Raw genomic sequence first — 26,403 nt, forward strand, 5'->3', positions numbered from 1 at the left:
CGGTCAATGGCCAGGGTGAACTACGGCGTGGTGTATTCCGCAAATATGCCCGACTGTGAGGGCGGGCACAAGCCGGCGTGAGTAGGTTAAACGTTGAGTTTTATAAGGGAATTACGGGGTGACTAGCCCTTCCCCACCCACCCACCCCCCACCCAGCACCACCCCACCCTCCCCTCTCCACCCAGCCCCACCCCTCCCATTTTTTGATGCACGACGGACGGACACAATAATCCCCTGTGGGCTGGTGTAACCTGGAGGTTCCTACCAGTATAAATGCAAGCTTTGGCAAGGCAGCAAAACAACAAGTCCCAGACCGAACCAAGACAACACACAGTTCCTCAATAAAATTGCACTACTGAACTGTTCTCTTTTTATTTTACCATGTAAGGCCCACTGAGCGATAAAAAGCTCTTTGTCAGAAGAGTACTGGCCACAAATGATAGCTCAACGAAGTGGCTTACGTGGAAATGTATAGCCGCCAAATACTGTACTCTAAACGCATGTTGTACCCTAAACCAACTTAAACATTTCTGCAAGACAGAAAACAACAATAAGGCGCTATGATCCGTAATTAGGTTATTTTGGGTAAGATCGTTTTGTGTGTTTTTAAACGCTTTTTATTAACTCACTGTCTGTTGTATCCTCAAATCTTCTAACTCAATTTTCACCCACTTCCCAATGTGGTATCGACTGCAAACTTGGTATACTTATGTCATACTGATGACAATACTATATTCTATCATAAAAAATTAAATATATTTTTAAACCATCTTTTTTTATATATTCTTGGTTCTTTCGGTAAAGTCACGTAGAAGGGTAATAATAAAATAATACAAACATAAAACAATAAAAATTCTCACGACGTTTCGACTACAACACAAGCAATCATCATCAGGTGTGAAATCCACAGCAAGAAAATGTATATGTTGTGTTTCGGCTTGGGTCTAATTGTCCACGGTCAACTGACGTTGGCTTAATTAGCCACGATCCCTTACGTTATGGGAAGCTTTGGGGCCACTTCCTGGAGTCGTGGAGTTCTTCCATTGCTAGTACGGTACATTTCAATAAAGTGTGCTTTTAAAAAGTTTTTTTTTAAATATTACTTATTTTACTATAGCCTTCCACCACATCACAGAGCCAATCCAAGCAAGTCACGGCATGAGCAAATATGCCCCAATTTACGACCCCTGCTGGACGAGGGCCATCCAGCGCCCCGTGGGTCGTGGGGGATGTCTCCCTCCACTTGGTTGCAGGTGGGGAGCAGGTTGGATATTGCTGCGCTGACCACTACCGGCCTCCACAATAGATTTGCCACGTTCCACTGTCGATCAAACCAACACGGGACTCAGTCAGCACGATCAAAAGTGCAGTTTGCGAAATAAGCGTCAGCACAATACCGGTTTTTTAAAAAGTAAATTATAATTTAATTGTATTTATATTATTTTTATTTAAAGCTTTCGTGGCTGCAGGGATTCATATTCTTGTTTCTTTCGGTAAAGTCACGTAGAAAATTTATATTATTTTATATTTTTATTATTTCCCTTCGACGTGACTTTACCGAAAGAACCAACAAGATGTATTTATATTACTTTTATGCTGAGTGCTGCTGCTGCTGTGTCCTGTACAGCGCTTTGAGATCCTGTATGACAAGCGCTATACACATGTAGTTATTATTAGTATTAAATAGGCACCACTAGAGTGGGGAATCAACAGTGAACAAGTGGCCGTCGTGAACCAACCCGGGCCCCGCCCTGGGAACGTGGAATCCGACACAAGCGATCACGGGGCGCGGACGTGACCGGCACTTGACACTCATTTGCATATCACGTGGCCGGGGGAGGGCGGGGCCTCAACGACCCGGACCGTGGGAAACCGCTAAATCCGACCAATGAGCGAGCAACGCGACTACGCACGTCACTTCCTGCTCTCGGGTGAGAGGGGTGGGGGCCGTGGGGGATGGACAGAGAGGGGGGGGCTAAAGCGACGGGGCTCTCTCATCGATTCGCCGAGAACAATGCCACGTGACGCAGCGGCACGTGACACGTGACTCCGCTTCCCCCCCCCTCCCCCGCTCACGAGGGACCGGAGCTGCGGTTGCCGGGGCAACGGAGCCCCCCCCCACCCCCCCCACCTCATCACAGCCACCATCACCAACCACCATCATCACCATCGGCAACCTCATTAAGGTGTCGCCTAGCAACGCGAGGCCTCTTTTAAGCAGGGGGAAATCGCGCAACGAGTCGAGGTCCTCCTCCCCTCCCTTCCCACTGCCTCGTCTCGTCTCGCCTGGGCCTCCAGCGCGCTCGGCACCCCCGCGGCACCGGGACTCGACTAGCGCCGTGGCCCGGGCGAGGTCCCCGGGGTCCCCGGGGTTGAGGTGTCTCCTCCTGGGAAGGGGTCTCAGCTGGTCGTGGTTCTCGGGGTAGGGGCTGTCAGGGCCAGGGGGTCTTAGGGGAGAGGTCATTTGAGCGCCTCGGCGGCGGTCCCCGGGGTCGGGATCCCGACGAGTCGGGGTGGGGTGGGGGGGTGTTCTGTGGAAGGGGTTCGAAGGTTCGGACTTTTAGGGGTAGGGTCTCAGGTTTGGGGGGGTCCCAGCGGGTAGAGATTTCTTGGACTAATTAATTCAGGGGATAGGGGGTCTCATTGGTGGTGGGGGGCCCCAGGCTCAGGTGCATCCTGCTCCGCTCCCCGGCGATGTCTCTGCTGGAGAAGCGCGCGCCCAGCAAGGTGCTGGTGGACGACACGGCCCCGCTCGCCTGCTTCATCGAGGCGGCGCACAACGTGCACACGCACACGGTGAGGAAGCACACTCACCCCACTCACTCACCCCCCACACTCACCCCCCACACTCACCCCACACACTCACCCCACACACTCACCCCACACACCCCACACACTCACCCCACACACTCACCCCACACACTCACCCCGCACTCACCCCGCATACTCACCCCGCACACTCACCCCGCACACTCACCCCACACTCCCCTGCACACTCACCCCGCACTCACCCCGCACACTCACCCCACACTCACCCCACCTTCACCTCACCCCACCCTCACCCCACACTCACCCCGCACACTCACCCCACACTCACCCCGTACACTCACCCCACCTTCACCTCACCCCACCCTCACCCCACACTCACCCCGCATACTCACCCCGCACACTCACCCCGCACACCCCACACTCCCCTGCACACTCACCCCGCACTCACCCCGCACTCACCCCGCACACTCACCCCACACTCACCCCGTACACTGACCCCACCTTCACCTCACCCCACCCCACCCTCACCCCGCACACTCACCCCACACTCACCCCGTACACTCACCCCACCTTCACCTCACCCCACCCCACCCTCACCCCGCACACTCACACCACACCCACCCCACACTTACCCCCCACACTCACCCTTCAGCCACCGTGGCCAGGTGGCCCAGCGGTAGCGCTCCAAATCGGAAGGTTGTGAGTTCAAAGCCTGGTTGTGGGGTAATTGATCCCATTCCTGCTTCTGGGTTCAATACAAATAAATACCACGTTGTGCGGAAGTCAACAGTGGGTTTAATGTGGATAGACTCGCCCCACCATAGGAATGTGGAGTTTCCATCACTGGCTCAGGGCTTTAAAGGTGATGAGCACCGCCTCGAGTCCTCGGCCTTCCCCAGTCACCTTCGATCCATCCTCCAGTTACCCCACAAGTTTTAACGCATTCGAGTCACCCCCCTCCCCCCTAGTCACCCTGAAGCCCCCGCCAGGTCACTCCCCCACTCGTCTTCGGTTTACCCTCCTCTCGTCACTTCACGACCCGAACTATGTGGGGAGGCCCTCATTCAGCAGTGCATTTGACAACAGTGGCTGTGCGTGTGATTGTTATGAAGGGGGGCGGGCAGAGTGAAGCTGGGCTCTCTCGGGGCTCGTGGTGAGGTTGCTTTGGGCCGTCTCCGTGTTCGCACCGTCACACGCCACCGTTTGCCCCCCCCCACCCTCCACCTCGTGTGTGCGTGTTGCAGGAATACGTCGTGCGAGTGCAACGGGGACCCAATCCCGAAAACAGCTGGCAGGTACAGAGAACCATCGTCATCATCATCGTCGTCACCATCACCACCATCGGCATCGCTGTGCGTGTTTGTGTAGAGGAAAAGGCAGCCGGGCGTGGTGTGGGCCACTCATCATGTGCCGCCGTGCCACGCTTTATAGGTGGTCGCTAACAGCACTGGGCCCAACAGTCTGTTATGGTGTAACACGTAGGCTTTCGCGACCGATATTCATCATAAAGGTTTTTGGGTGAGATCGCATAAGTATAAATGTGTTGCAAACCCTCCACCACCCGACACAGGCCAATTGGTAAACGAAACTTTTACGTGACAAATCGCCCGATGATGCTGGATGTCATTACTAGCGAAACGTCGTAATCAAATTGTAAATGTTGTGGATTTACTCTCCAACACAGCTGGTGGGCTGCAGTAGTAACTAATTGGCGGTTTGTTTACGGGACACATCCCTTACTAATTGTCTGTGTCAGGTGGTGGAGGGTTACGACGCATTTATACTTACGTGATCTAACCCAAAAATCTTTATTATGAGTCTATTATGGCTTTACGTTGGATCGCTTTCTTTGTCTGTGTATCCCTCACCAGGTCAAAAAGAGATATAGCGACTTTGACGCTCTCAACACGAGCCTTCAGGTGAGATGTAAACATGTGCCACAACAACCACAACCACTGCCATCACGATGACCACTACCAACACTCACTGCCACTACCATCACTACCACCACCACTACTACCAACCACATTTACCATAATACCAATCAACACCAATACCTGCCATTCGCCACTAAGTGATGGTGACATCATCACGGCGCCTGTGCCAGGCCAGGTGCACTTTGAGGCCACGTGAGGTGTCGAAGGCTCGCTGACAGGAGGTCTCGGGACAGACCCAGGTGCCATGGGGTTGGCTGACTGAGATGACTGGTAGATGCACCAGCTATACCCCCCACTGTGCCAACAGCTGCATTTTAGCTGCCCGGCGCTCCGCTCTGCCAAGCACCACGGCAGAAACGCCAAAATAAGCTTGTGTGAGAATAATCAACAATACAACCTCCGTCAGAGGAAATGCATTGTTTTTTTTATTAATATAAAACCTGTACAGGCTCCCTCCCACCCTGCAGACAAGTTTTTAGCTCCGTCTCTCCAACAGGTTATGTAGGCTGCATATGGAAACTTTGTGTGCTAGATTCTCGCTCACAGCATTTGCCCCAACAGTGCGTCAAAGGCTACATGGGGGGGATCTTTGTCTTGGTGTCTGTGTATCCCTCGCCAGGTCATAAAGAGCACATAATAATCAGATGCTGCGGTCTGTAGTGATACTATCGTGGCGGTGGCTCGTGCGCTCCAGGTGTCGGGCGTACCGCTGGCTCTGCCCCCTAAGAGGCTGCTGGGGAAGCTGGAGCGGGAGTTTGTGGCTGAGCGTCAGCGCGGGCTGCAGCTCTACCTGGACGCACTCACGGCGCACCCTGTGCTGGCCACATGCACCGCCGTCCGCCTCTTTCTCGACCCCGACTCCTATCCGGCAAACTACACCGGTGTGTGGCAGGCGAGAGAGAGCCCACCGGCGCGACCACACCGCAACTGTAGTGACAAATACGCTACTGCAATGGCAGCATCAACACACTACTGCAACTACTGCACTACAGCCGCAGTATCATGTCGAGGACTCCACCAGGCCGGCTGTTTCATCTCTTCCACACTGTGTGCAACCACCACTCTGCAGGTCACAACATCTCGCTCACTCACTCACCCACTCACCAAACTGCAGGTAACCTCACTTATCTTCTGCTTCTTCCCTCACACTTCTCCACTCTGGAATTCTTTCCCATCGTCTATTTTCCCAAGCTTTTATAATAAGTAACCTTGCTCAATTCGGAAATGTGTGAACCCTTATCTATCACAACTTTGATAGTGCTGCTGTTTCTGCCCGCTTGACGGTTTGTGCCTTTTTGAGCCTGTGCTCGGTAGCTGTGTAAACTAAAAACCACGCCACACCACATAGCAGCCACAACTACAGTAACACCCGGGGAAATACACATACCACACGAACAGTGACAAACATACCACAGCAACAACCACAACATAGCATTACCGGAACAACCACACAACAACCGGGGAGCGACAAACACTATCCCGCTGCAATTGCTACAGCCACACAACAACCGCGCATAATAGTAACAATCACTGCAACAACCGCTATTGTGTGTTGTTGCACGTGACACGTTCACTTTCGTACGTGTGTCTCCTCTCCCGCCCATTCCCGCCGGTGCCCAGAGCTCGCGCTGCAGCAAGTGTCCATGTTCTTCCGCTCAGAGCCGCGATGGGAGGTGGTGGAGCCACTACGTGACATGGGTAGGGGTGTGCATGTGTGAGGGTGAATGTATGGGGATGTGTTAGATTCCCGCTCATGGTCAACACCAGTGACAATTATTTGCACTGGTCCTGGGCCTCCTCTAGGTCGACTCGGCCTCAAATGAGTGTGGTACTGTGTGTAAACATTGCCACTAGGGAGACAGGCCGTACAAAGTGCTGGTTACCCACCTCGTGTGCTGTGCCAGTCTTCATAGGAACTCACGAACAGCACTTGCTCCTAAGTTCTGTTAAGGCTATATGGGGGGTCTTTGTAAGGGATCAGCACTATATCACCACTGCGAGAGTGTGCTGCACGTACGTACGCACATGTCCACACGCACCATGGTTAGCGTGCCCGCTCGTTGAGAAATAACGGTGCTGGATGTGACATCATGGTGCCCGCAGGGTGGAGGATAAGGAAACGCTACTTCCTCATCAAACCCAAGGAGGAGCCCAAGACCAGGCAGCTTCTGAGCTGGGTGAGCATCCACCCTTACCTGCTCGCCCATCTACCAACCCACCCGCTCACTCGTACAGGCACCAACCCACCCGTTCGCCCACTTCACTCGCCCACCCATGCCCAATGCCATCAACAAGCTCACTAACTCGATAAACCACCCGCTCACCCAACCACTTGCCCGCTCACCTACCCACTCCCTCGCCCAATCAATGACCTGCGAACCCATTCACCCGCTCAGTCCCTCATCCGCTCACCCAACCACCGACTCACCTTTTGTCATTATCTTTGTCCATCCCATTCTGGACCAGGCTGACTTCGGACCGGATCAGTTCCTGTCCACCAAGGACCTGCAGGCAGCCATGAAGCTCCTGCCCAACATTTCTGTAAGAGGCGTGAGACAACACACACACATACACATGTAACACACACAACACACATGTACCACATTACATACAAACACGTAACACACACATGTAACACACAACACACACACTACACATGTAACTCAAGCGTACATAAACACACACGACACACATGTAACACATACGTAAACATACATGGCACACGTACAGTAGGATATGAACCATCTCAAGCATACCACACTGTCTACAACACGTGTGTTACACGTTCTGTGCCGAACATACCATACATGTACCGCAGCACGCATAATTCGTCGTGGGTACCACTCTGTGCATACCATACCATACGTACCATACTATGCACGCCACATCGTGCGTACAACACGGTGTATATTGAGACTATCACATCGTCCGTACCGCACAGTGAATGTCACGGCATTCCTACTGAATTCGGTGTACTTCACAGTGCGTAACACTGCACATATCACACTGTCCGTACCACACCGTGCCTACCGCATCGTGTGTACTAGACCTTGCGTACCAAACCCTGTGTTACCACCCCGTTTCTCCCTTCCTCAGCACCCATACGTGGCGCCGACTGCCTTTGCGGAGGCGAGCGAGTCGTCGGGGTTAGTGGTGCGCACCATAAATGACAAGGGCACGCTCAAGGACCTCATCCACAAGGTGCGTAGGGGGCTGGGGGGCTGGGGAGAGAACTGGGGGGGTGTGGGGTTGCGACTGTGCGGGGTCGTTGTGCGTGCCGCTCGATTATGCCGTACCACATGTGCAGTTGAATTTATTTTGAAAGCTGTGGTAAGGGGGGTGGTTAAACCATCCACTGAATTGGAGGTGTTATGTTCACGGTGTTGTCTCTATGGTGTTAATGTTAGTGCCATTTTAATGGTGTGTCGAGTGTCCCCGTGTGTCTTCGTGTCCATGTCCTCGTGTCACCATGTCCCCTTGTCCGTGTCTCCCCGTGCCTCCCCGTGCCTCCCCGTGTATCCTCATGCATCTCCCTGTGTCCCCGTGTATCCTCATGCGTCTCTGTGTGTCTGTACATCTGCAGACGAAGCCACGTGACCACTTCCTGCACAAGTACTGTAGCCCGCGGAGGAGTGCGCCGCTTGATATCGCTCACGTGCGCCTCTACGGACGCCAAATCCTCGAGGTGATGGGGACCGGGTGGCTAGAGTTACACTATGTCCTTGTATGTGCACGTATAAGTCCGTGTGTGTATTCCTGTGTGTATATGTGTAGTGAGTCCTGAGTCGCAGACGTTATTCTTTAGAGGCAACACATTTATTATAACACGTATATACAAAGGGGTAACTGCCCCTTCACCAGATACAGCCTAGGGTGGTGACCACCCAGCTAACTACACCATACGGAGGAGTTACAGCTACGAAGGTTCGGACCCTCACTTGGGTCCCGGCCACGTGTTGATGCCTTGTAGGACGTGGAGCTTCCAGCTTGTAGGACGAAGCGACCCCGGTCCCTCTCAGGGACCCACCTTATATCCTCCCGGGTCGGGGCTGGCTCCGCCCAGGCCCCACCCGCCTTCTCGAGCGTTCTAGCTCCCTCTTGATCCCTCTCGAGAGCTCTCCCCGGACACGTGATCACCCCCTAGCCCCCCCCCCATTTGGGGCCCTCTCTGTGGACACTCCGGATCACATGTCTACAGGGTCAACTAGAGTGCCATGGCACGGGGCAACCCTGCCCCTGGGCTGACACTCTCCCGCTCCCCCTTGTGGGAGCCCGCACTACTCGCTATGCGCGGTGCCCGCGCTATCCCAGCGCTCACCAAGCCCCGCAAGGGCTGGAACTACACCGATCTACGGGGTGTACGCGATGACGATGCATCGCACGCCATGCTATAGTGAAGCCGGCATCACACAGCAACCCACCCAGTGCTGTCCGCAACGTAGGAACATCGCACGCCATGCTATAGTGAAGCCGGCATCACACAGCAACCCACCCGGTGCTGTCTGCAACGTAGGAACATCGCACGCTGCGACCCTCCCGGGCCGGCACCATACAGTAGATCGTGTAAATATAAATGTGTAGTTAAACCCGCCACCACCCGACACAGCCAATTCGTATGTTTTTGTCAATTGGTTACTAGTTCAGCACTCCGGCGTGTTGGAAAGTATACCCACAACATTTACAATTTGAGTATTACATTTCGCCGGTAATTACAACCAGGCTCATCAGGCGACAGCCGGAGTTCGATTCCCACTCACGGCCACCAACACCAGTGACGATTATTTGTTATCTTAACCGATCCTGGGTCTCCCCTAGGTCGACTCAGCTTCAAATGAGTACCTGGTGTGGTGTGTAAACATTGCCATTGGGGAGACAAAGGCGGCCGGGTGTGGTGCTGGCCACCCACCCCCTCGTATGCCGTGCCGGGCTTCATAGGAATTTGCTAACAGCACTTGCCCCAACAGTCTGTTAAGGTTATACAGGGGATCGTTGTGTTTATGGTGGGAAGTGGTGGCACATTGGTTGACTCGCTGTGCGACGAACCCAGCGAACTGAGTTTGATTCCTGTGCACGGTTACGAATATGTTATCCGGTCCTAGGCCTTAACCAGTGCTGTGTGTAAACATCAGCACTTGGAAGACAAGGTGGCTGCCAGACCTGACACTGATCAAACCATCTCCTCATGCGCGGTGCCAGCCTGCACACGGGCTCTCTTTAGAGCACTTGGCCTCGCAGCCTATAAAGGCTACATCGGGATGTTTGTCTCTGCATGTGCGCATACAGGCACTGCGGTTCCTGCAGGAGCGCGGGTTCCCGTACGGACACGTGCACGCGGGGAACGTGAGCGTGGAGGGGGAGGCGTGCCGTCTGCTCGACCTGGAGAACACGCTGCTCGGGCTGCCCAGTGCCATTCGCGGGATCACAGCACAGTACCGCAAGATCAACGTGACTATGCTCGCACACTCGCAGAGCACACGCATACAATGCAGAGTACACGCCGACAATGTACACACAGCACTCCAAGATCAACGTGACAATCCTTGCACACTCGCAAAGTACACACCTATAACGCCATTGCTGGAGGGCGACTGCCTCCAACTATCCACTAACGTCCTTCCTCCACACACATACATATACACATCCATAATAGAGGTTGTTTGGGTTAGATCGCGTAAATATATAAATGTGTCGTTAAAACCCGCCACCACCTGACACAGTTAACTAGTAAGGGTTGTCACGTAAACAGAAGGTGCCAATTCGTCACTAGTACAGCACACCAGTGTGTTGGAGAGCCAAGCCACAAAATTTACAATCCGACAACCCTTACTAGTTGGCTGTTTCGGGTGGTGGCTGTTTTTAACGACACATTTATATATTTATGCGATCTAACCCAAAAAAACCTCATGGATGATATTGGTCGCGAAAGCCGACATGTTAAACATATACACATGTACGTATGTTGAACTTCTTTCGTACCGTACGTACCCAACCACGCTGATCAGCGAGTACACACACGCAACGTGCGCCATGTGCTGCGTGTGCGATTGGGGTGCAGACGCTGGACGCGGTGGACGTTTTCTCGTTCGGACTGCTGCTGCACGAGATGGCGTACGGGGCGCCGCCCTCTGCCATCCCCATCGACGCCCCCTCACTCGGCCCCTCGTCATCGCCCTACATCGGTAACGACGCGCAAACTCGCACCGGCTTCCCACCTCGCTTACGTTCGGTCCCATCGCTGCATGGCACAGTGCCCCGGGGGATGGCATGTAATGTCTGCTCCGTACGTCCATCTTCTGTGTTTCCAGCGACGGTGCTGGAGTCAATCCTTTCGGCTGACGCGCTCCGCTCAGGGTTGCCCACGCTGCAGCAGCTGCTCGCTACACCGTAAGAACACACGCACACACAGATAATAATCCCCCCCCCCCCCCCGTAGCCTTTAACAGACTGTTGGGGCAAGTGCTGTTAGCGAGGACCAATGAAGGCCGGCATGGCACACGAGCCGGTGAGTGGCCAACACCGCAGCCAGCCACCCCAATGCCTACTGAATCAAGTATAATTTACGGTACTTTGGACAATCCACTACCTTATTGGTGATTGTTTCACCATACTTTACCACACTGGTCCGTGTTGGTTGATGAAGCAAGGCTCCGGACCGGTTCAGATGTCATTCGCCACTCAGCGGAGCGAAGATGCCGTCGTGTGTTGCCGCCTTGCGCACGGTGAATGCGAGACTCTCTTTGTGTGCCCCGCAGGCTCTTCCGGGATGTGACGCTGCCCAACGGCGGAGAGAAACCACAGTTTAAGGTGACCTAGCACGGGTTTTATACACACGTATCCACTCACACGAGCTCTCACTCACGCCTGGTGAATGGTCACGTGTGCGAGGGCACGCACGCGTTACTTGGTGTACGAGTGGGGCACCCCCTCAGACCCAGTTAATTACACTCGTACCCCTGTGTGTTTACACCTGTGCGCTCCTGTTTTACCTGGGCCCGCCAGATCCCCAGCCGACTGCGAGAGGCGTTGAAGGTGGCACGGGAGGCAGTGGAGAATCGGCTCCATGAAGACCAGCGCACGGTATGGACCTCCCCCCATCACCACTACCACCACGTGTGTGGCTCTAACTGTACACCTGTGTATGTGTGATGATCGTCATCAAAATCGCGTAGATTACCAAGGACCATGTTGCACCAGTGCCCACATTCTGCCGAGGCGTAGATGGTTTGTGCGTGCGTACACGTGTGTGCACGTGCGTACACGTGTGTGCACGTGCGTACACGTGTGTGCGCGTGCGTACACGTGTGTGCGTGCGTACATGTGTGTGCACGTGCATGCAGTTCTGCCTTGTCACGGTTAGCACACTCCACTACGAACCCAGTGACGCAAGTTAAATTCTCACTCACAGCCAACACCAGTGATGATTATCTGAATCGGTCCTGGGCCTCCCGTAGAAAATAATTACCTGGTGCAGTGCGTAAACATCTCCACTCAGGAGACGAAGGCGGCCGGGCGTGGTATTGGCCACACCACCCCCTCGTGTGACATTCCAGCCTTCATAGGTGACACTCGTAACAGCACTTGACCCAACAGTCCTGTAAATACTCAGCGGGAGATGTTTGTCTTTGCAGTTACATCAGTTCCGAAAGCTGTCGCGCGCGCAGTCTTACCACGGCTCCGAGGAGGAGAAGAAGAAACGGAAAATGCTTGCTCGCAAGGTGAAGGCCGGGGAGCCACACGCACCGTTGGGCTCAAGTGCTGTTAGTGAGCACCTATTAAGGCAGAAACTATAAAGACAAATCCTCATCACTATTAACCTCTGAACTCCAATCTCTGGCCCCATTCCCTGCCCCCTGCTTCAGAGAGCAAAGGTAATGTTTCGTGTGCCCCCCACCCCACCTCCCTTCTTTGTTTTGCTGTGAATTTTTGGGGGGCTGTTAATACTCGTTGCACTAACCCTCATCGGAGTCCTGGTCAGTGATAAACCAATGGCTAATCGAGACGCAACTTTGACCGTGTCCATCACCTGACCTCACCGACAGCGCCGTCCCTCACCTGCATCCGCTATCCTCCCCCACCATAGAAATCGCGGCAGCTCACGACGGACGAAACGGAGGAGCCCCCCACAAACGGCACCTCCACAGGTACGCCCCCCCACCTCCCCACCGCCATTGACACCCCCGTACCGGGGGGGGGGGGGGGCCCCCGAACGAGATGAAGGGGAACAAAGGTAACGAAACGAGTGCGGCCCTGGTCCTGGCTTTCATTTGGGAATGTGCCAAGCCCCGCCCGTAGTCCCCACCGTTACGGGGAGCCGAGTATCGTTGTTTACTCTGCACGACTTGTATTGTATCGCGATGAACGAAGCGATTAAGACCCAGTCGCAGGTTTGCTGTTTTACATTAATCCAGTCGCAACTTTGATCATGTATACCACCCCCCATCCAGGTTCCTGTACGAGTTCGCCCCCCACCACTCCGTCCACGCCAACTCCCACGGGTATGGTCACGCACGGGGTCACGCACGGGGTCACGCACGGGGTCACGCACGGGGTCATGCACGGGGTCGCGCACGGGGTCACGGTGTTATGCACGGTGACATCGAGTAACATAGAGACAAACGGGGCCACACAGAGACACGTGGAGAGACAAAAGGAGACTTTTATACACACGGGATACACTTGGCAACACGTGCTGTGTGCGGTACGAGTTGTGCAATCTGCGGCATGTGAAGTGTTGTGCGGTGTGAATGATGCGAGTGCGTGCGCAAGTACGGCGAGTATATACTGTGTGTGTGCGAGGTATGTTTGTGCCCTGGGTGAGTGTGAAGTTTGTCCCGAGTGTGCTGTGTGCGTGATGCCAGTATTCTGTGTGTGGCGTGAGAGCACGGTGTTCTAAGTATGGTGCGCGAAGTGCCGTTCTGGGCTGACTGTGGGCGGTAACTCTGTTTTCCCCCCCCTCTATCTCTGTCCACGCTGCAGACTCGCAGCCTTGACCGCGTGCCACGTAAGCAATCGATTACAAATAACCCCCCCATTAGCGCCGGGCCCTCGCACCACACAGCTGCAACACGAGCAGCAGAATCAACAGACGTGGCTCTAACACTTACTGCAGGCTCGTGGATGCTGCAGTTGCTATGACAGCGGTTCCCGTGGTAACCGTTGCCTGGATAACAGGGCGTCTGTGGTCGCTTCCAGGGGAAGCTTTCCTGGTGTCGCTACTGCTACCGCACTAACCCCGGCCGCTCGCTCGCTCCTCTCCCTCCTACGTCCACCTCCTCGCACGCTCGCTGCTCTCTTTGTCCTCGAGGCTGCGGAGCGTCGGCCCCGGTTTTGGAGGACTGTACGTGGAGGCTGCCTGTGACTCGCTACGTCTTTGCGTTTAGGGATCGGGGCGCCGCCAGCACCGCCACTGCCGCCGCCGCCGCCGCCAGGCCCCGCACCACCTGCCCCGCCCGCGCTGTCGGGCCTCCCCGCCCCCTCACTGAGCCCCCCTGGGGCTGGGAGGGACGTGGGACGAGGGGCCCTGCTGGGTTCCATCCGCAGTTTCAGCAAGGGTGGCCTCAAGTCGGTGTCGATCAGCGATCGCAACTCGGCCAAAGTGTGACGTCGAACACAAACCGAGCACCGCTCGCTCGTCTACACTGCACCAAGGCATACTCGCGACACTACCATCACCACGGCACTCACCACTTATACAATATACAGCACACACACTGCACACGATGCAGCCACCCCTTAAACTCGCTACACGAGATACGCACTCATTATATGCAACACACACCTCCCCCCACTCACTAACCTCACTGTACTGTTCACAGCACGTTGTGCCATAATCCTGCCGCACGCGCCTGCCTTTGCAATGCGACACCACGATCCCACAGTGCCCCACTAATTCACCCGCCTTGCAGCACCGTACCACCACCACCACCAGCTGCTGCCGCCGCAACCGCCGTCAACACTTTTCCTCGGCGGCAGCCGGTGCCCCGGTGGTCCCGGGCGGTAGCTGGCGCCGTGAGCAGATCGACTGCGCGGGTGGCCACGCCAGGCCCGATGCTGGTGGTCCAGCAGGCCTGCCCATGTAAATTACTGTGATGAAGACGACTGTGATGATGATGATGATTAATAAAGAAGTCTACGGTGCCCGTGGCTCAGCGAGCGTGGACGCGGCGACGCGGCGACGCTGGCGGTAACGGCAGCAAGAGGCACACAGCGATCGCGGGACATGGTCGTTTAATACAAGCGCGGGGGTCACACCGAGGTCGAACCCTACAGGAGAACACCGCCCCGACCCGAGGGTACACACGGGGTGAGGGGGAAGAGGGGGCAGTCACACCACACCCAGGTGCTCACGCCCAACCAGCAGCGGAACATGGAGCTCATCATGGGCGGGGGGCAGTGGGGCAGGGGGAGGAGGGGGCACAGGATCAAAGTGGGGGGTTAAAGTGGGAGGGGGGTGGGTGTTTGAGAGGGGGGCACAGTAGAAGCTGCCCGCCCCCGCCACCCCCACAGTGCGCTCCATGTTCTACATTCAAGTCAAAGTACAGGGGACAAGGGTTTGGAGCGAGCGGAAGGGGGGACCCAAGGGAACCCGGGGTTGAGTGGGGGCCTCGGGGAACACCAAGGTGGAGTGTGGGGGGGGAACCCGGCAAACTTAGAGATTGTGCGTTCCCGTGCGGCAAGAGTGCTGGCGTTAGCTCAAAGCCGGTGCCGCGTTGCGCTCGCTTTTGCTTCTGCTGCAGCTGCTGCCCACGGTCTGGGCCTACTGCTGCCCTGTGGCCTGTGTGCGCGCCTCCCCCAGGTTGAGCACGCGCCGCACCGTGGCCACGATGTCCTTGACCTGCGCGTTGGCCGCCTCCTCGAGGTTGCGCGCGTACGGCATGGGCACGTCCACTCCGGTGACGCGAGCCACCGGTGCATCCAGGTGATTGAACGCAGGGCCTGCGGAAGGTGGGGGGGTGGGAAGGTGATGGAGGACAATTGGAGATACGGATGGAGATAAAGAGGAGATGCAGATAGAGAAACGAGGGGTGATGGGGGACGCATAAGACAAGGGAGAAACGAGGTTGACATGGAAAAAGGAGACGTGCGGCAGATGTAGACATGGGGGAGACGTGGGGACAGGGTGGGACAATGGGAATGCGGGGACAGTGGGAAGGGGGGGGAAAGTCGAGGGTCACGTGACCAGCCGAATCGAAATTCGATGCCGCGGCCGAGCATGGGCGAAGGGTCAAAGGTTGGAGCGCAAGGCCACGGGTGGCCAAGAGGCAAGGTCAAGGGCAAGAGGTGGAGCGGGAGAGGTGGCTGACCCTCCATGATGCGAGCGCAGATCTCGGATCCGACTCCGCTCTGAGGCCAGCCGCCCTCCACTGTCACCAGGTGGTTGGTCTTCATGACGCTCTTCTCAATCGCCTCCTCATCCAGTGGCCGGACTGTGCGGAGGTTTATCACCTGTGGGGGGGCACGGTGGGGAGGGGGCAGGTGGGAAATTTGTCAGAATTCCCCAAGGAGTTACGCGTTGTGCGTGTGCTCAAGCTGGCGTGCTTGTAGAGGTCTGTGTGCGTGCATGCTGAGTGAGGCTGGTGTGCGTGTCTGTGTGGAGGCCGGTGTATGTTGTGCGCGTCTGGGTTGAGGCCAGGTTGTCTGTGTTGAGGCTGACTCCTCACCTCGCACTCGATGCCCTCCTTGGCGAGGGCGGTGGCCGCCTCCAGAGAGTGACCAACGGTGCGCGAAAACGACACGATGGTTATGTGCTTCCCTGTGCGGGACAACCACGCGGACAACAACGGCACACCACAACCAAATGCATCACACAACTGCACACGCCGTCATACAACCACACACATCCACGCAGCGTTACACAACCACACAGCATCGCACATCCACAGTGTCATAACAACACACGTCACCACAACCATACGGAGCACGCCGCAGACAGCAGTGTCACGCCACAACCACGCAACGTCATACCACAACTACACAGTTTTGTGCCACGGCCATGCACACCACCACACTCCAATCAAAAGTTACACTGTGACAAGGCACACGAACACAGTGACACCCACACCACCACACAACCGCCTGATATACCGGGACACCACACGATCACGGCGTCATGGCCAGACACGCCATCACGTCACACCTCCACAGACCTGATGGGGCCAAGGTCAAGGTAAGGGTCAATGTAGGGTCACGTCCTCACCGGGCCGCTCAATCTTGGCCTTGCCGATGGGGATGACGAAGTCCTTGGACTGCGCCTCCTGGGACATCTCAAAGGCGACTCCATAGAGCAGCTCGTTCTCCAGGAACACCACTGCACGCACGCACACGGACACGCGCACACAGGGAACAACGCACACACACGGACACGCGCAGCAAACACCACGCACGCATTCAGTACTCAATCGGCAACAGCAGCGTGGCACTCACACTGCAGTAGACTGGTAAGAGCAGGGAATTCGCATAGCCGGCACTGCCCGGGAGAATGCACCGAGGCCGGCAGGGCCTGGACGCAGGTCGCAATCGGGTACCCGTACCCTACCCGATACCCGGCTACCCGTACCCGGCTGGGTACGGGTATGGGTACCCGTTTGCGACCCTGGTGCGGCCGGGTAAGGAATGAAAACCCGTTTGCGACCTCTGACGCCGAGGTGGGGACTTTTAGTGCTGGTTTCTTTGAACGACAAATGTTGGCCAATAACGCTTTGATTAATGTGCCGAGTAGCAAAGCAACTTGATATTAGTCTGGATAATGCCTGCGAGAGCTATTGCGCTGATCCTTTACGGAGAGGCAGGCGGACAGAGTTAATGCAAAAGCTCGAGGTTGGGAAGCGGTAAAAATAGAGACCCCCCCCACCCCACCCCTCCGTGTAATCTTATAGACTGAGGGGGCAATTCCTGTAAGCGGACGCCCGGTCCTTATTCAGGGCTGAGTTGTACAACCCGTGCAAGCCATAACTTCTCCCTGTGCACCTGCTGTAATAACAATGTAAACCAAGTGGCCGGCATAGCACACGAGGGGGTGGTGTGGCCGGCATGGCACACGAGGGGGTGGTGTGGCCAGCACCACACCTGGCCACAATTGTTTCCCCATTTCTGATGTTTACACGCTGCACCAGGTACTCATTTAAAGCTGAGTCAATGTAGGGAAGGCCCAGGACCGGTTAAGATATTCTTCACCGTTGTTTACGGGGTTTGTAGCGGAGTGCAGTACTGACCACTGAACACTACCACACCAAACGTAGCCAACAGTGCTCATCGGATGTGCGGGGGAAGGTAAAAAAAACGAAAGACAAAGATCAGTTCTACTGAAAACTCATTTCTTTAGAAGTGCTTTTTGTGTTTAGTTCCTCCGCACCTCCGATTAGCACGGTTGGCTACGTACGGTGCAAAATAAATCAAACATACATACACGCAGACACAACGGACGACACAAGCGCACGCACACAGACGTGCGCGCTTGCCACACCGCAGGACCTGGGTTCTCATCGCGGATGGCCGCCTTGAGGAGGCCCTTGGCATCCTCAGAGCTCCAGGGGGAGACGACCTTGAGGCCGGGGCAGTGGCTGTACCAGGCGGCGAAGCACTGCGAGTGCTGCGCTGCCACGCCCATCGCCGCGCCGTTGGGCCCGCGGAACACAATGGGCACCGACACCGCACCCGCCGACATGTAACATGTCTTGGCCGCCGAGTTTATGACCTGCGGACATGCGGGAGGCGGCGCGTGGGGGGACACGTGGACAGACACGCGGAGGCACATGCAGAAAGATGGGGACACGCAAGGATGCGCGGGGACACGCGGGGACATGTTATTTTAATCTAACCTGGATAAACCATTTACCATTGATGAAAAGTTAAAACCTCCCTAAGCCAGGCTCAACGCAGTTGACAGCCAGAGAGCTTACCAGAAAATAAAACACAAAAGCACTTTGTTTATTATAGAAGAGAAACATTGACCGCGCGGTACTCTAGCTGCACGCAGTGGCATGCGGCGTTCGGCAGTCAACCCGCATGCATCAGCCTATCTCCTGGTCTGCTCGAGATGATACGGTACTCTATCGTTCTGAATAAATAAAACAATACTAGTTTGAACCCAAATATGAATCCATAGAGTCTAGAGCAGTGGTTCTTAACCTGGGTTCGATCGAACCCCAGGGGTTCGGTGAGTCAGTCTCAGGGGTTCGGCAGAGATTAAGACACACACCCGACTCATATGATTGTGCACCAGTAAAAAATATACCTATGTTTTTAATTTGAAAAAATAATTTTATTTTTACAATTAAGAAGGGTTCGGTGAATGCACATATGAACTGGTGGGGTTCGGTACCTCCAAAAAGGTTAAGAACCACTGGTCTAGAGGCTACTGAGAGCCTGTGTCTTGTAGCCCCGCATCCCCAGCCCAGAGAGGAGCTCGACTTCACAGCACAGGAGCCTCTGTGTGTGGCGCTCAGAGCCTCTAGGCCATAGAGCGGAGCCCCTCCACAAGGAGCCGAGTGCGTGGAGCTGCTCGCACGCACGCACACGCACCTGGTCGATGGCTTGCATGGAGAAGTTGAAGGTCATGAACTCGCAAATGGGGCGCAGACCAGCCTGTACAAAACATACACACAGTGGCACAACTGTACTCACATACTGGTACACACATACACATGTAAACACAAACACTAAGAAACACACGCGCATGTGGACACGCTCGTACACACACTTGCCCACACATGTACACACACTCGTACGGACACTACGAGCTCCTACAGACACACACGTACACACAAGCAACACGTACATACGCACCCCCACACGCAGGTCATGCACACACGGAGTCACCAACAGGGACACACGACGGGAAATTGGAGAGGAGAGAGGGAGGGAGCAAAGGAGCGGAGGGGGTAGAGGGTGGAGGAGGGAGGGAGGAGGGAGGGAGGAGGGAGGGAGGAGGGAGGAGGAGGGAGGGAGGAGGGAGGGAGGAGGGAGGGAGGAGGAGGCGTCTCTCTCACCATGGCGGCCCCCACGGCAATGCCGGCGAATCCCATCTCAGTGATGGGCGTGTCGATGATTCTCTTCTCCCCAAACTTCTTCAGCAGCCCTCGGCTCACCTACTCACAGCCGAGTGGCCACCGCAGCAACGACACGGAGACCACGGGCTCAGCAATGATGATGATGCCTGTCGTGACAGCGGTGTCAATGCAGAACGATGATGAAGACGATGATTACGATGCGATGAGAGTGATGTTGCCGATTCATCATTGATTTTTGGCTTAGGCCACGTAATGGTCTGACCAAATTTCTGCCATAAGACCCTCCACCACCTGGTACGCAGGGAAACAAATTAAACTGTCACATGGACAAGTGTTTCATATTCTGACTTCCAGGATCGTTCCACACTTCTTGAATCTTGATTCTAGATTTGAAGCTTTCGTGACTGCAAGGATTCATACTCTTAGTTCTTTCGGTAAAGTCACGTTCCATTCATTGGCTACCACATTCTGATAAGCCCCTCCCCCCTCCCCCCTTAACTGGTACTTAAGAGCTTACACCTTGAATCCCTCCCTCACTTGATGCAGCAAATCTGGCTGTGACGGTCCCACCTGATGACGGAGACTTGTGTTGCCTCCGAAACGTCGTGATTTTTATTTTTTATTTTTATTAATTTTTATTTCATTTTTTTACCTACGTGACTTTACCGAAAGAACTAAGAGTATGAATTATTGAATCTTGCCCTGATGATGATTGATGCAGTTCCAAATGAAACGTCACAGATCTAATGGCTGCGAAATCTGGTTGTGAGAATTGTTCTCCAACTTTCCAGTGAGTGAGCTGAATCAATAACTGGTGCAACTATTAAACGTCTGTACACTGCGTGACAATGTAACGATCGGCTGTTTCGGGTGGTGGAGGGTCTTTCGACACAAATTATGACCAAATCATCGCGTGGTAGAAGCTAAAAATGTATTATGAATCATATTTGCTGTGCAAACCTATTATGTGTTCAATAATTATACTCGTTCAAGTTGATTTGTTTAATCAGTTGAGAACCCAAGAGACCATGATAGAGTCTTATTTTCAAGAGTGACCTGGGAAACTGGCCATTAGTCCAGTGATGTTGATGATGTCAGTCAATAGAGTTCATGACGATGTTGATGATGTTGAGTGGTGACATTCACACTGGCTGTGAGATGATGATTTTAACGATGATGATTCTGACAGTGGTGACACTGAGACGGTCAGTGAGACGAGAGATGATGTGAGCTCCGCACCTTGTAGGCTCCGTCGTACTGCCCCACCTCCTCGCCCAGCAGCATCACTCGCTCATCCCGCTCCATCTCCTCCTCCATCGCCTGGTTCAGCGCATCCCGCACCGTCATCTAGAACACACGCAGCGGGGAGGGGGGGACAACTTCAACCTTGACCTCCAACCCTGACCTTCTCTCTGACCTCAAACCCTGACCTCAACCCTGACCTCAACCCTGACCTCCACCCTGACCCACGGAAGAGAAAGTCGTGTGACGATGCAATTCATATCGCTTCTCAGGTTCGCAGCGCATGCCAAAATCTTGCAATCGCAATTCGCTTGCGCGTGGCGTCAGAGTACATAAGGCGATTTACATGACACCCACAGTCTCTGTAACTAAACGATCACGGGACAGCACTATTGGAATTTCCACGTTACTATGACGAGACCACTTAACTCATCAATACGTCATCAAAGTGACGTCAAAGTAAATTGAAAATGTTTCCTCTCCGCGTGTCGCCCTGCTGTCCAGCGAGACTCTCAAGCCAAGAAAAATCCTTTGCAGTTAATCTGAAGCGCATCATTACTGCCCTCCCATTGCATCACACTTTGCAGGTCATCACGGGGATCATTTTACCATCCTCCACGCTGATCCGTGTAGTTTTCTGCAGGCGGGAGGCAGAGGCATTAGGAATGCAGTCCACTGTCTGCAGCTGCAAACAACGTAGCCCCGCAGTGATGTTATGTGCTATTAAGGACCATTTCCCGAAACGTCGAACCATTAATTTTATTTAAAGCCCACAGTGTTCGTGAATAATGTGTTGAGTTGCATGCTAAATAGGGCCCATGTCACAATTGAACGACTGACTGTGTGGCTGGCTGACTGGGTGACTGACTGGGTGACTGACTGGGTGACTGACTGGGTGGCTGACTGGGTGACTGACTGGGTGACTGACTGGCTGGTTGGCTGGGTGACTGACTGTGTGGTTGGCTGGGTGACTGGCTTGGTGGGTGACTGGCTGACTGGCTGGCTGACTGGGTGATTGGTGACTGACTGGCTGGCTGACTGGGTGACTGGCTTGGTGGGTGGCTGGCTGGTTGGCTGGGTTGATGGGTGACTGGCTGACTGGGTGACTTGGTGGGTGGCTAGCTTGGTGGGTGACTGGGTGGGTGGCTGGCTTGGTGGGTGGCTGACTGGGTGGGTGGCTGGGTGACTGACTGGGTGGCAGGCTGGGTGGCTGACTGGGTGGCTGGCTGGGTGACTGGCTTGGTGAGTGGCTGACTGACTGGCTGACTGTGTGGCTGGCTGACTGACTGGCTGACTGGGTGGCTGACTGGCTGGCTGACTGGCTGGCTGGCTGACTGACTGACTGACTGCGTGTGAAGCGGACTGCGGCACCTGCACGGCGGCTGCCCGGGTGGCGTGGAAACCTCGAGCGAGGGGCGAGGGGGCGCCCCTCCGCGCCGAGATGCCCAGAGCGCGAAGGCCCCGCGTCGCAGTCTTCACCGCTGCCGCCATCGCCTCTTGCTGCTGCTGCTGCTGGTGGTGGTGGTGACCTCCAACGCGGTGGGGGACGACGGGGGGGTGGGGAGGGTGCGGCCAGCATCGCTGTCTCCCATTGGCCGAGCCGCCAAGTGAGGGCGTCGCTGATTGGCTCGGGCCGGCGCGAGGGCGTGGAATCGGAGACGTCGATTCTGTTACCGAAGAGGTAATGTAGCCGGCCCCTTTCGATTCCTCCGATTCCGGTGCATTTCGATTTCAGAAATGTCGATTCTAACACCTTTGCATTCACGTGATTTCCGATATTTAAATTTCGATTCCTCGAGTTGTGTGGTGAGTTGTGTGTTAGTTGTGTGTTGAGTTGTGTGTGAGTTGTGTGTTGAGTTGTGTGTTGAGTTGTGTGTAAGTTGTGTGTTAATTGTGTGTTGAGTTGTGTGTTAGTTGTGTGTTGAGTTGTGTGTTAGTTGTGTGTTGAGTTGTGTGTTAGTTGTGTGTTGAGTTGTGTGTTAGTTGTGTGTTGAGTTGTGTGTAAGTTGTGTGTTAGTTGTGTGTTGAGTTGTGTGTAAGTTGTGTGTTGAGTTGTGTGTTAGTTGTGTGTTAGTTGTGTGTTGAGTTGTGTGTAAGTTGTGTGTTAGTTGTGTGTTGAGTTGTGTGTTAGTTGTGTGTTGAGTTGTGTGTTGAGTTGTGTGTAAGTTGTGTGTTAGTTGTGTGTTGAGTTGTGTGTTAGTTGTGTGTTGAGTTGTGTGTTAGTTGTGTGTTGAGTTGTGTGTTAGTTGTGTGTTGAGTTGTGTGTAAGTTGTGTGTTAGTTGTGTGTTGAGTTGTGTGTAAGTTGTGTGTTGAGTTGTGTGTTAGTTGTGTGTTGAGTTGTGTGTTAGTTGTGTGTAAGTTGTGTGTTAGTTGTGTGTTGAGTTGTGTGTTAGTTGTGTGTTAGTTGTGTGTTGAGTTGTGTGTAAGTTGTGTGTTGAGTTGTGTGTTAGTTGTGTGTTAGTTGTGTGTTGAGTTGTGTGTAAGTTGTGTGTAAGTTGTGTGTTGAGTTGTGCACCACAGCCACCAAACCCAGCAGCGGCTTGACTAAAAACATTCGTTTAAGGTTTCCAGATTTTATTTAAATTCCATCGATTATTTTAAAGATTCCTGCATATTTAGAATCCTAGATTTGAAGCTTTCGTGACTGCAAGGATTCATACTCTTAGGTTCTTTCGGTAAAGTCACGTAGGTAAAAAATAACAATAAAATAAAATAATTGAAAATAACTAAATTCATTTATTCTTATTTTTAAATAATAATAATAAATGAAAATAACTAAATTCATTTATTCTTATTTAATTTTATTGTTATTATTTTTTACCTACGTGACTTCACCGAAGGAACCTAAGAGTATATTCAGAATCCTCGGTCGTAAGATTGATTCACACTCGTCAATAACATGCCGTGTGTGTGTGTCGCCTTAAGAGGCAAAAAACATGTTATAGGCGACGTTTCGGGCAATAGACCTCCTTCATCCCCCGATTCCTGTATTGATATGATGGGGGTGGGACGCGTTAAAACATATACGGATAATCGGCGTTAAGAGTTTAAGAATACTTAGTTTTAGCTTCATAAAGTGTTTTATGTAAGAGTATATTAGGGGCCGTCCATAAATGACGTCACGCACCTAGGGGGGGGTCAGACATTTGTGACGATGTGTGACGAGGGGGGGGGGGGGTGAGAAACGTGACGTCACATAAAAATGCGCAACTTTAAATGCATATAGACTATACGTTCTACTTAATTAAATAGACTTTTTAATAAATGTTTTCTCCTACAACATCAGAGTGCAGCGCCACATTAAATACGCACTACAATGACAATAGTTTAAAGCGATTTGAAGCATGTTTTATTTTTTTTGGGGGGGGGGGGGGCAGAGCTTTGTGACGTCATATTTGAGGGGGGGGGGTCTGACTTTTTGTGACGCCGTGTGACCAGGGGGGGGGGGGGGGGTCAAAAATCGTCCGAAATCGCGTGACGTCATTTATGGACGGCCCCTTATGTCAGATGGACGGCTGACAGCTTGAAGGCGCTCAAGGTTGCGACAGATTGGCGTGATGACGTCACAGGGCCTTGGCCGTGCGTGATGACGCAGGCGGTCGACGCGCTTTGCGTTGTGACGTCACACGCATTTGCCGCAAAATTCAAACTCACTTGGATGCCAAAGTTCAAGTTCATCTTCTTGGTTCTTTCGGTAAAGTCACGTAGAAGGGAAATAATAAAATAATAAAAATGTAACATAATAAAATAATTCTCACGACGTTTCGGGCACAACGCAAGCAGCCGTCCTCAGGTGAAGACCAGGTCTGTCGGGGAGACAGCGTCTGAAATATCCAGAGGACGCTGTCTCCCCGACAGACCTGGTCTTCACCTGAAGACGGCTGCTTGCGTTGTGGCCGAAACGTCGTGAGAATTATTTTATTATTTCCCTTCTACGTGACTTTACCGAAAGAACCAAGAAGATGAATCCTTGCAGTCACGAAAGCTTTAAATCGAAAAAGTTCAAGTTACTTTGATGGAACCGGGTGAGAACCCAGGACAAAAGATTCGGTGCTTCTGGGAATTGGTGCGCTATGAAGAAAGACCATTGGCCCAACCGTCGCATATGAAATGTTTCCTGTTATTGCCGCAATGTGCTGGAGAAATGTGTTGAGTGTGGAGGGGTCGGGTGGTGGAGGGCTTCACGGGTTAAAGGCGCTGATCCAGCACCGGTGAGATTCTGGATTCCAATCCAGATTCCAGCCGTCCACTGATTAAACGGGCTCGATTCTAGCGTCAAGTCAAAGTGATTTTGCACTCAGTTGGCCATTCTGTTAATAACCCTGAGCCAGCGACGGCAATTCCACATTCCTTTGGCGGGGGCGAAAATATCCAGAGGACAACCACCATTGACTTCCCCGCAAAGTAGTATGGTACTCACTCTATGAACCCTGGAGGTGGGGATGATTGGCTGGGTCAACTCCCCCCACTCAGCTAGGATTTGAACTCGTGACCTTCAAAGGGGCCGTCGATAAATGACACCACGTGATTTTGGACGATGTTTGACCCCCCCCCCCCCCCCACTTCGTCACACGGCGTCACAAAAAGTCAGACCCCCCCCCTCAAATATGACGTCACAAAGCTCTGCTCCCCCCCCCCCAAAAAAAAAAACTAAAACATGCTGCAAATCGCTTTAAACTATTGTCATTCTAACGCGTATTTAATGCGGCGCTGCACTTTGATGTTGTTGGAGAAAACATTTATTACAAAGTCTATTTAATTAAGTAGAACGTGTTGTTTATATTTATTTAAAGTTGCGCATTTTTATGTGACGTCACATTTCTCAACCCCCCCCCCCCCCATCGTCACACATCGTCACAAATGTCTGACCCCCCCCCCAGGTGCGTGACGTCATTTATGGACGGCCCCAAAGTTCTGCGAGGCGATCGCTCTTCCACTGAGCCACGTGGCCGGGCGACTGCTCATAATGTAAATATTGGGACACACACACACACCCTCCAATATTCAAATATGCTCAAAATGTCCCAATATATTGCTATCAAATAGATTTATGTTTATATGATTGTGGTTATGGTTGTATTTTTTTTCGATTTAAAGCTTTCGTGACTGCAGGGGTTCATCTTCTTGGTTCTTTCGGTAAAGTCACGTAGAAGGGAGATAATAAAATAATAAAAATAAAACATAATAGAATTCTCACGACGTTTCAGCCACAACACAAGCAGCTGTCCTCAGGTGAAGACAGAGCTGTCTGAAAGACATTGGAGCGCTGTCTCCCTTGTCCTCAATTGTTTCTTGTTAATGTTTTTGTTTGTTGCGGTTGCACCCGATTCAAGAGCCGAATGGCTCACAGGGCTATACCGAATAAATGAAACTGAAAACTGAAACTGCAGTGCCACGATCTGTCTCACTCCTGCACTCGAAGCCAATTCCATCGCTCCGTCTCCTC

The 26,403-nt window shown here is 53.4% G+C and overlaps 2 protein-coding genes across 3 annotated transcripts; one reads left to right on the forward strand and one right to left on the reverse strand.

The window, feature by feature from the left end:
* The first annotated feature begins 2,122 nt into the window (after positions 1–2,122).
* On the forward strand, positions 2,123–14,843 carry PXK (PX domain containing serine/threonine kinase like). 2 transcript variants are annotated; one of them, XM_061574198.1, is made up of 19 exons: positions 2,123–2,796; positions 4,014–4,064; positions 4,641–4,688; positions 5,401–5,587; positions 6,327–6,404; positions 6,810–6,883; positions 7,173–7,247; positions 7,803–7,907; positions 8,290–8,391; positions 9,990–10,151; positions 10,762–10,885; positions 11,012–11,090; positions 11,459–11,510; positions 11,706–11,783; positions 12,335–12,421; positions 12,787–12,847; positions 13,151–13,201; positions 13,683–13,707; positions 14,087–14,240. In XM_061574198.1, the coding sequence occupies exons 1-18, from the start codon at positions 2,695–2,697 to the stop codon at positions 13,694–13,696; spliced, it is 1,530 nt and encodes a 509-aa protein (XP_061430182.1). In that variant the 5' UTR covers positions 2,123–2,694; the 3' UTR covers positions 13,697–13,707; positions 14,087–14,240. The 2 variants fall into 2 exon arrangements, with proteins under 2 accessions (XP_061430182.1, XP_061430181.1); XM_061574197.1 differs by lacking the exon at positions 13,683–13,707 and having other exon boundaries at positions 14,087–14,843.
* A 73-nt stretch (positions 14,844–14,916) lies between these two features.
* On the reverse strand, positions 14,917–24,635 carry PDHB (pyruvate dehydrogenase E1 subunit beta). The gene is made up of 10 exons (XM_061573994.1): positions 24,612–24,635; positions 22,328–22,537; positions 20,954–21,061; positions 19,694–19,792; positions 19,227–19,289; positions 18,177–18,399; positions 16,903–17,013; positions 16,367–16,458; positions 16,010–16,151; positions 14,917–15,641 (listed from the first exon to the last, which is right to left on the reverse strand). Exons 1-10 carry the CDS (start codon positions 24,633–24,635, stop codon positions 15,463–15,465), a joined length of 1,251 nt encoding a protein of 416 aa, XP_061429978.1. The 3' UTR covers positions 14,917–15,462.
* Positions 24,636–26,403: the final 1,768 nt, after the last annotated feature.

Source organism: Lethenteron reissneri, chromosome 54 (assembly GCF_015708825.2).
Source record: "Lethenteron reissneri isolate LAM-NWPU_2019-01 chromosome 54, ASM1570882v1, whole genome shotgun sequence".
Lineage (NCBI taxonomy): Eukaryota > Metazoa > Chordata > Hyperoartia > Petromyzontiformes > Petromyzontidae > Lethenteron > Lethenteron reissneri.

Coding starts and splice junctions, on each gene's coding strand:
- PDHB (XM_061573994.1), bottom strand. CDS start 24,635: ATGAACTTGAACTTTGGCATCCAA. Junction 19,793..20,953: donor AGTACGACGGAGCCTACAAG/GTGCGGAGCTCA, acceptor GGCTGTGAGTAG/GTGAGCCGAGGGCTGCTGAA. Junction 16,152..16,366: donor AGGAGGGCATCGAGTGCGAG/GTGAGGAGTCAG, acceptor GCCCCCCCACAG/GTGATAAACCTCCGCACAGT.
- PXK (XM_061574197.1), top strand. CDS start 2,695: ATGTCTCTGCTGGAGAAGCGCGCGCCCAGCAAGGTGCTGGTGGACGAC. Junction 7,248..7,802: donor AGCTCCTGCCCAACATTTCT/GTAAGAGGCGTG, acceptor TCCCTTCCTCAG/CACCCATACGTGGCGCCGAC. Junction 12,848..13,150: donor CACAAACGGCACCTCCACAG/GTACGCCCCCCC, acceptor CCCCCCATCCAG/GTTCCTGTACGAGTTCGCCC.